We start from the raw sequence: 10,155 nt of genomic DNA, 5'->3' as shown, positions 1-10,155 counted from the left end.
TTTGTGTAGTTGGAGAGACAGGACTAGCTTTACTGCTGCCTAATTTTAGAGTATTAATATATTCTTACTCATTTACTTGTTTACATCATCAGGAAAAATACTGAGATAAAATGTTACAAATGTGAGAAAAAACTCATTTAAAGTAATTAATAAATCATGTGAAAAACACTTAGGTAGAATAATGTTCAGACTGCTCTTATTGAGATCTGATGTTGTTTTGAAATGATATGCATTTATCTATAAATGTAAAAAAGTCTGGAAAATTGAAAATATTCAGACTATTTATATAGAGGCTTGTACTTAGTTTTACCTACATCTTTTTGCATCTTTTCGATTTTTAATAAGCTTATGCATGTTTTATACGGAGAAGGTAATGGCACCCCACTCCAGTACTCTTGCCTGGAAAATCCCATGGACGTAGGAGCCTAGTAGGCTGCAGTCCATGGGGTCGCACAGAGTCGGACACGACTGAAGCGACTTAGCAGCAGCAGCAGCATATTTTATAACCAGAAACATTATAGTTGAAGACATTATGATCCTCTTATCCTACACAGCAAACCCCTTGAACTTAGAAAGTTCTATAAGCCTGGAAAGGCTCCTGGTTGGCTAAATGTAGTTCCGATCCTTCTCTCATGAGAAAAATCTGAGCAACTGAAGCTCTGCATATAGCGCTTGCAAAATCTGCAGTTCTGCTTCTGGTCACAAGATGGCGGTGGCCAAATTTCCTAAATTTTCTCCAGGCAACCATTTTTATGAAGTGGACAATAAAGCAATGAAACCTATTTTGTGAGTGAACTGTGAGACAGCATGTAGAGTGTGAATAAAATTCTGTTGAAAAAAATTATATGTGTAAAAGAGGAAAAATTCTCATAGTGGTTGATTTGATGATTCAAACAAAACCTGTAGTCTTGTTCTTAGTAGTGTGTATGTGTTTAGTCGCTCAGTCATGTCTGAGTCTTTGCGACCATGTTCCTCTGTCCATAGGATTTTTCAGGAAAGACTAGTAGAATGGGTTGCCATTTCCTTCTCCAGGGTATTTTCCCCTGGGATCGAATCCTTGTGTCCCGTGTCACCATTGCAGGCAGATTCTTTATCCTCTGAGCCATCAGGGAAGAGCAAAGTAGACACAAGGCAATTGTTACTTCCCTTTCTTGTCTTTGACTCACAATTTTCCTGAGAAATATGATTTAAACATGAACCAGATATCATAACTGTATCACTCAGAAGTTAATATAAACAAGGAGGACAATAAACATCTACATCATAGATAAGATTTCATTTCATTCCTGTGTTTCCGAATGACATGTGTACTAAAGTTTTGGTAGAAAAGTTTCTTTATGCCTTGGCCACTTAGTTTAATTCCCTGTCTCCTTTTAGACAGCCTGTCTCTTTTTGCAGTAAGAATCAAGACAACCAGATCACAGAGCCAGACCCTTCCTGATCCACGTGACTTTGGGTAAGGCTCTTTTCATTTTGCAAAATACTTCACATTAAAAACATGTTGAGAACTCAGGGTATAATTTATTTTGCTTCTTTCTCTAAAGCTTTAGCAATTATAAAAACTACATTTTATATTAAAATCATGTTAGGTTGAGAATTTAAGGTGTAATTCATTTTGCTCCCTGTTCTGTAGCCATAATGTTTTGTAATTAAAAGTAATATCTTCTACTTTGGGGGAGGAATCTCATGTGTCAAACTGCTATGAAGAATTCATGCTGGAGACTAATCAGATTTCTACCTGAAGTCCTAGCCAGCCACCTGACTCTCAAAAAATCCTTGATAATTACCCCATCCAATATGTGAACCTGGCAGCCATTCTGAATCTCTGCCTTCTAAGCTCATGCTATTAACAAGGTCATTGTGTTGTGGTCTAGGTTCAAGAGATACAGACCTTATTATGTTTGTCTGCCTGCTTTGAGTAGATAGGGAAACATTTACAGCTTAAAAATTATAAAGCTGTGTGTTTAGCTAGAACAGTGCTTCCAAAGAGTTCTTAGACAAGTAGCGTCAGCATCACTTGATAACTTATTAGAAGTACAGAACTTTGGATCCTATCCAGAGCATCTGAATACAATTCTCAGGATAAGGCCTAGAAATCTAGTTTTAAGAATTCTCCAGATGAGTTTGATGCACACCAAGTTCAGAGTCCTGCTTCTCTAGGTATAATATTAGGGGCACCAGTCCCAAAATGTCTAATACATAGAGTTCCTGACACACCACTTCTGTCATCATGCACATAGAGTCACACTTTAATAATCATGTGCAATAACGAAAGTAAGTTATTTGAGATGTTATAAAAACACCTTTCCAGTTCTTATCCTCCACCTTATATTATTCTGCATTTTCCTCCTCCATCTGATGCCCCACTGAGCATTGTCCTTTCGTCTGTCTCTTCTCTATTTGCAATTGCTCACCTACTTTGGCAAAATAATTTTATTTGCTGATACTCTTCTTTTCCTTTTTGCTATTTCAGTATCTTCCATATTGTCCATTCAAACAACGTGTTCAAGCATCCTTGGGAAGTTCAGCTGGAGGAGAACAGGCCACACAAGCTATAAACACTTTGTAACTCTTTGTAGTCTTAAAAGGGGCATTGGTCAAAGTATTGTTTGTGGTAGGGACTTCCTTCACAGTGACAAGAATAGCCAGACACATAAGTCTCTGATATTAACCTCTTGGCACATAAATCTAAGTCATAATGGATGCTGAGTATGTCTTATGCAATTGGCAAGACCAGTTGTGGCCAGCAAAAGTTTTGTCCAGATCTGAGGCTTCGTCAAATAGTAAGAGGAAAAAGGTATTTTCCCTGGAAGTTCAAATACTCTCACTGGATGAAAAAATTCAAATGGAAAGCACAGAAACAAAGATCCTAACTAAATCTCAAATTGAAGCTATTGCCTCCTCACTAGCCGCACAGTCAGAGGTCAGTGACCCACCTGGAGAGGAAACAGCCTATGCCAGGTCATTAAAAATGGCACTGGATATTCTGAATGAGAGAACAAATTTGATTCAAGTAAGCAGTTCAGATGACGAGGAGACCACTATACTGTCTCAAAACATACCACAAAAGCCATCTGATTCACCCCCTCGTAAAAAGTATCGGAAGCACGAAGGAGAAGGAGACTTACCAAAGTGTCTGGAGGAAAATGAAAATTCAACAACCCTGTTAGTATCATCAGAGAGTGATGATTCTCTGTATGATGATAAATCACAGGTGCATACAATGATTGCTAGTATTCCAAATGAAATGGAAACAAAATCATCACAAAACCTCAGCTGGTGCCAGACTTTCCCTTCACTTTCAGAAGATGAGGATGAAAAAGAGAGCAAGAAAAAGATTGACCTCTCAATTTTGCCTTTACTTTCCACAATTAAAGAGGAAGATGTATATGTTAAAGAGGAAAAATTCAGTCCAACTTTACCATCAGATGGCTTCATTGTGCCCAAAGCTTTAAAAGAGGAGCCAGAAGACATCTACCCAGAGGCCCTGGCCGCATCCTCTGAATGCTCTGCCTTCTCAGAGAATATTGAAGATCCTGGAGAGGGTCCCTCTGATCCATGCTCAGTTACCAGCCAGAATCAACCTACTGTGGAATCAGAGACGGATGCTGAGGCGTTCCCTCAGCCTTCTTCATGGGAACATCAGATTTCATTTAGTGCCTCTAGCCATTCTGGGGATTATTCACTCCTCGGGAGTAATGAAAGAAATCTTCAGAGACTGGATTTTGAGGAATTTGAGGAAGAATTGCAAGCTTCTGACAAGTCAGCACGTGTAAGTTCGATTGCTGCATCCATATTAGATGATGATGAAGAAGATGAAGAACTTCCACGTTTCCTTTTTCATTATGAGCAACGTTCATTTGAAACAGGGATGATTGTCTGGTTTAAGTATCAAAAATATCCATTTTGGCCATCAGTGATAAAAAGCATCAGGCGAAAAGAGAGAAAAGCAAGTGTGATTTTTGTTGAGGCAAATATGAATCCTGAAAAGAGAGGCGTTAGAGTGCCTTTTAGAAGATTAAAGAAATTTGACTGTAAAGAGAAGCAGGCACTAGTGGAGAAAGCCAGGGAGGAATACAGTGAAAGTATTGACTGGTGCATCTCGCTTATTTGTGACTACAGAGTTAGATTAGGTTGTGGTTCTTTTGCAGGCTCATTTTTTGAGTATTACGCTGCTGACATTAGTTATCCAGTTAGGAAAATAATCAAACAGGATACCTTCAGGAATTTATTTCCAAAGCTGCAAAATGAAAATACTGGAGGATCAATGTCTGTGACTTCCCAGACCAAGAAAATGTCCTTCCAGAAAATTCTTCCAGACCGAATGAAGTCTGCTCGGGACCGAGCCAACAAGAACCTAGTGGACTTCATCGTGAATGCAAAGGGAACAGAGAGCCATCTCTTAGCCATTTTAAATGGCACAAAAGGGTCCAGGTGGCTGAAATCATTCTTGAATGCAAATAGATTCACACCCTGTATTGAAACATACTTTGAAGATGAAGATCAGTTGGATGAGGTGGTGAAATATTTACAAGAAGTCTACAAACAAATAGATGAAAAAATGCTGACTCGGATAAGAGATGATAAAATTAAATTTATCCTGGAAGTTCTTCTGCCAGAAGCAATCATCTGTTCAATTTCTGCTGTTGATGGATTAGATTACAAGGCAGCAGAAGCAAAGTATCTGAAGGGGCCATCTCTAGGATACAGGGAAAGAGAATTATTTGATTCAAAGATCTTGTTTGAAAAGAGGCGGAAACCGTTAACAAAGGAAGATCATTAAATCTTCTGAGGGTCCAGTGACAGGGAGCTTCCATAGATTCTAGTTTAAAAGAAAAATCTCTGAATGATTTTAACGTTTTTTTTCCAGAAATGGGAGACTTTGGGTGATATGTTCACTTCTTTTTGCAATATCTAGGATCTATGACCTGTTGCTGCATCTTCATTTCCTTTTCTTTCACTTCTTCAACACCAAATTATTTACATATTTCAGCAGTTCTACTTTCCTGTGCATTTTTAGAAAGCATAATTCCAATATGATTAATAAAGGAAAGTACTATTTTGTTTTTTTGACATTTTTGTGTCTATGCTGTATAGTTAAATATAGTGTGCACAATTGTTTTAATATTAAAGTTGCACTGGTATGAGATATTAAGCAAGATAATTAGGAAAAAAAGCTTCAATTATATATTTTTGCTTAATTTTTATAAAATATTAGACTTTCTCTTAAGATAGCTGAATTATTTTTCCTGCCATGCTTATTTATTTTTGGAAAAATATCTCTGAGATACAGAACCAAAGATAGAGATGCTTTGCTATATATTACAACTGAACGCAATTGCTTTTGCAAGAAAACAATCTGGACTTCAAAAATAAAGTAAATGGATTATCTGCATGCAGTCAATGTGTGTGTGAATAACATCTCAGCATGCAGAAAATAATTTTGGCAGCCTTGAACAGGATTATTCATTCTACAGTTCCATGAAATTCCATGTGTGGGAGTGTCTATTGTTCAATAGCCAGAACAGTTTCTTAAAACAGACAGGCTTTCTGCTGCCTTCATAACTAACATTGACTGTATCTTAATATAGCCTTCTGACCACTTATAGAAGGCAGCTAGAATCATTGTATTCATGGTCTGGCTACTCTAGATGTATGAGTCCAGACTGACTGCTTAAGAGCCCACCTAGTTGATATAAATATTGGTAGAAAATGCAAGCACTTTGTTCTGAATCTTGTATCTCCAAATACAGAGTTGCTTGCTTCAAATCAAGCATTTTTTATCATCTGGCTTATTTGTACAGTAGTTCCAGTTGCTTTCAATAATATAAATTCCAACTGGTAAATCATTCCACATTACTAAAAAGAATAGATGGACCAGAATCTGTGAATTTGGAAATGGGTCACAGAAAAAGTCTCTGTTTGGACAAATATGACAATTATCCCAACATGTTTAAAAATACACTATTGAAAGTTAAAGTCTGAAGTCAACAAACTGTTTATTCTAACTTGAAACAAGACTTTTAGTGAGAATAAATATTGAGAGCTATTTTATTTTAAAAACTTGATGTAAAACTAAATCCTAAAGGCTTAATGTGAACCTGTCTGCATTTTTCAAAGTGAGACAAATGTCATTCCTGGGGTTTTGTTATGTGTTCACATGGCCTTGTGTTTATGTAAAAATTGCAGAAATTTGATGTTTTGCTTTTCAATAAAACTATTATATGTTTCACCTTGGATGTTCACTTCACCATACTTCAGATTGTGCAGCTACATAAGTGGTGTTTCTGCACACACACACACACACACACATACATGATTTGTTTGGAATTTTTGCTTATTGCAGTTGTCATAATTGTAATGCTTGTTATACATTATCTTATCATTCTAAATAAATACTCACTGTTGTGATAGATTTTGTGTTATTTTAAAAGAAAACCTTCAAAAGTATATCAGCTTCAGATTCCACAGAACGTTCTCTAGACCCTGTTTCCTGCCTGACAATGACCAAGACTCCTCGGCCGTACAACCTGAACCAATCCACATACTTTCCTCATGATCCTGAAGATCATTTGACAACAGACCAACACCACAGTATATGTGGGCCTTATACCCTGGGAAAACACATTGTATTTACTCTATAATATTGTGTTCCTTTGAGTATAATATATTGAGTGAGTGATTGAGTGAAGTCGCTCAGTTGTGTCCGACTCTTTGTGACCCCGTGGACTATAGCCCACCAGGCTCTTCCGTCCATGGGATTCTCCAGGCAAGAATACTGGAGTGGGTTGCCATTTCCTTCTCCAGGGGATCTTCCCAACCCAGGGATTGAACCCAGGTCTCCTGCATTGCAGGCAAACGCTTTAACCTATGAGCCACCAGGGAAGCCCTACAGTACCCACCTTCTATTTTCTCAGTGGAGCTAACTCTATCTCCTTGGTTCTCATATTTTCTTTACTACCTAGTTCATTTATTCATTCAATTAGTCATACAATTGTGAGTCAAGAAAAAAAGTGATGTGTGGTTTAAAGCTCTGCTCTGAGGATTTATGATGCCAGATTTAAAGTGAACCAGATGACTTTAGTCATCTTAGATGACTTCTTCATCATAATAGCGATACACTTCATCATAATAGTGGGAAATATTTCTTAACGTCATAGACTGTATTTGAAAAACAGAGCCCCAGGATTCCCTGTATTTGTGAGTTCCTGGGTGTCTAATTTGGGGTAAAGGAAGGGCACCTAAATTGCTCCTAGGATGTTTTTCATATTGTGGCATACATTGAAATAAGGGAGATGTGCCTCAAATATACATTTATTTTCCTCTTAAAGGCTACCCATTCCAGTATTCTGCACTGGAAAATTTCATGGACTGTATAGACCCTAGGGTCGCGAAGAGTCAGACACGACTGAGCGAGTTTCACTTTCACTTTTGAGTGAGTTGGCATTTGGGATGTAGAAATAGATGAGTTTGGCTTCCAACTCAGCATGAATTCAGAAATCCATTTCAGCCTCAAGTGGTTTTTAGGGCAGGCTCTAAGGGTGCCCTAAACTGGATCTGTAATCTAGGTTTGCGTGTCTAATGGGAATATACAGCCTGTCATTCACCCTAATGCATTGGATTAAGAAGACCCTCATCGCCAGTCATAAAACAGAATGCTGAACAGCAGACCCTGATTCTAATTGCAAGGTTGCAGACCTGCATGGAAATTGCATTCATAACACTTCACTTTAGTTCAGTTGCTCAGTTGTGTCTGACTCTTTGCGACCCCATGGGCTGCAGCACACCAAGCCTCCCTGTCCATCACCAACTCCCGGAGTTTACCCAAACTCATGTCCATTGATTAGGTGATGCCGTCCAACCATCTCATCCTCTGTCGTCCCCTTCTTCTGCCTTCAATTTTCCCTAGCATCATGGTCTTTTCAAATGAGTCAGCTCTTCGCATCAGGTGGCCAAAGTATTGGAGTTTCAGCTTCAGCATCAGCCTTTCCAATGAACACTTAGGACTGATCTCCTATAGGATGGACTGGTTGGATCTCCCTGCAGTCCAAGGGACTCTCAAGAGTCTTCTCCAACACCACAGTTCAAAAGCATCAATTCTTTGGCGCTCAGCTTTCTTTATAGTCCAACTCTCACATCCATGCATGACTACTGGAAAAACCATAGCCTTGACCAGACAGACCTTTATTGGCAAAGTAATGCTTTTTAATATGCTGTCTAGATTGGTCATAACTTTCCTTCCAAGGAGCAAGCACCTTTTAATTTCATGGCTGCAGTCACCACCTGCAGTGATTCTGGAGCCCCCAAAAATAAAGTCAGCCACTGTTTCCACTGTTTCCCCATCTATTTGCCATGAAATGATGGGGCCGGATACCATGATCTTAGTATTCTGAATGTTGAGTTTTAAGCCAACTTTGTCACTCTCTTTCACTTTCATCAAGAGGCTCTTTAGTTCTTCTTCACTTTCTGCCATAAGGGTGGTGTCATCTGCATATCTGAGGTTACTGATATTTCTCCCAGCAATCTTGATTCCAGCTTGTGCTTCCTCCAGCCCATCGTTTCTCATGATGTACCCTGCATATAAGTTATATAAGCAGGGTGACAATATAGACCCTTGACGTACTCCTTTCCCGATTTGGAGCCAGTCTGTTGTTCCATGTCCAGTTCTAACTGTTGCTTCTTGACCTGCATACAGATTTCTCAAGAGGCAGGTCAGGTGGTCTGGTGTTTCCATCTCTTTCAGAATTTTCCACATAACACTTAGGTCTCTATATCAATATATGTATCCTAATGAGGAAAGAGTAGACCTCTGAGACCTGGAATGGTAATGAGTGCAAAAATCTTGAATCCCTATCGTCCCCTGTACACTCAGTCTGGCAAAAGTAGCCCCCTAACCCTTACTATTGGAGAGCAACCTCCCTGTCCCTGGAAAACAGGGCAATAGCCTCATCTAAGGCAGCTGCCTTGAAAAGACTGCTTGTCTTACTCAACAGCCAACACTGATGTTTTTAATTGCTTCCAACTCATGGCAAGGGTAAGGTGTTATCACAGCACAAGACCAAAATACAGTCTCTGTTCAGGTGGAATATCCAGAACACGCTCTAGGAACTGGCTAATAGGTACTTGTGTGAACTGGGATAATACATGTTAGAATGGATTTTGAGGACTCACTGACATGGGAGTACATTTTTATGACTCAGAGGTCGATGACCTAGAGCTGCCTTCCCATATGCTGTTTGGGTGACATCTTGAAGCTTGGGCAACAGGCTGTGTATGGTAAATGAGATAGAAGATATTAGAACTTGCTTGCCAGAGTACTGAGGAATTGGTGAGAAGGTCAAAAGGAATGAAGGTATTAGAAATAATTACCTTCATAACATGAATGATATGAGACAGGAGGACCTATCTCTAAGGTATATTTCCCTCAGAGGGCAGAGAAGACACTACTATGATAAAGTCGTGAGGAGGAACACTTGACATTGGTGAGGGGGGACACTTGACATTGGTGAAGGGGAACATTTGACGTTTTTATAAAAGTCAATGTATGCTGTCCTCTGCAAGTCATCATTAGAAGTAAACTATGTTCTAATGGAGATAATAAGATTTCAGAGCCCAGGTTGCTACACAAAATCAGGGACAAGTATAATTACCATAATGGGAAGCACAGTCAGAGTGGAATCAAACTAGTTTGACTGACAGAAGTCTGTGGTAATGCTTTATTGATAATATTCCAGGGCTAGATATATGAACAGTTCTTTTGTATGGAAAGAAAAACATGAGACTTGACAAGTCAAAAAGCCTGATGTTAACAAACTTGGTCCCCTACCACGTTTTCAGATCTGCAGTGCAAGTTCTTCTGTTACTTAGGTCATATGCCTCAGTATATCTTATAATGCTTACAGTATCTATGATGGATAAGGAAGCATTATCTAAGTCATTCTAAGCCATAATATGGGAGTTGCAACACAGAATCCTGAGGTTCTGAGCAAAATTCACATCTCCTATGTCAGTAAACTACTTGCCAATTAAAACATAGTTCCTTACATGCTATTGAGTTCAGTAGAATTATATATGGAGTGCCTTACCAAGAGATAGCAAGTAAGATGCTATATGACAGGAGCTGCCCACCACAAGCTGTACGTTATGATATTCACC

At 38.9% G+C, this 10,155-nt stretch overlaps 1 protein-coding gene across 11 annotated transcripts in view; it reads left to right on the top strand.

Annotated features, from left to right (window-relative positions):
- Nucleotides 1-6,413, top strand: part of PWWP3B (PWWP domain containing 3B) — a 29,146-nt gene extending 22,733 nt beyond the window's left edge. For 9 of the 11 annotated variants that reach the window (XM_043459054.1, XM_043459051.1, XM_043459057.1 and 6 more), the window contains 2 exons: nucleotides 1,378-1,456; nucleotides 2,474-6,413. In XM_043459054.1, the coding sequence (XP_043314989.1) occupies nucleotides 2,699-4,783 (2,085 nt within the window). In that variant the 5' untranslated portion in view covers nucleotides 1,378-1,456; nucleotides 2,474-2,698 and the 3' untranslated portion in view covers nucleotides 4,784-6,413. The remainder of the gene's footprint in view (nucleotides 1-1,377; nucleotides 1,457-2,473) is intronic. The other 2 variants (XM_043459062.1, XM_043459061.1) reach the window with 1 other exon arrangement.
- Nucleotides 6,414-10,155: the final 3,742 nt, after the last annotated feature.

The sequence above is a fragment of the Cervus canadensis genome, chromosome X, assembly GCF_019320065.1.
Source record: "Cervus canadensis isolate Bull #8, Minnesota chromosome X, ASM1932006v1, whole genome shotgun sequence".
NCBI classification, from domain to species: domain Eukaryota; kingdom Metazoa; phylum Chordata; class Mammalia; order Artiodactyla; family Cervidae; genus Cervus; species Cervus canadensis.
The sequence above is the reverse complement of the archived record's forward strand: the minus strand, read 5'-3'. Positions and strand labels throughout refer to the sequence as shown.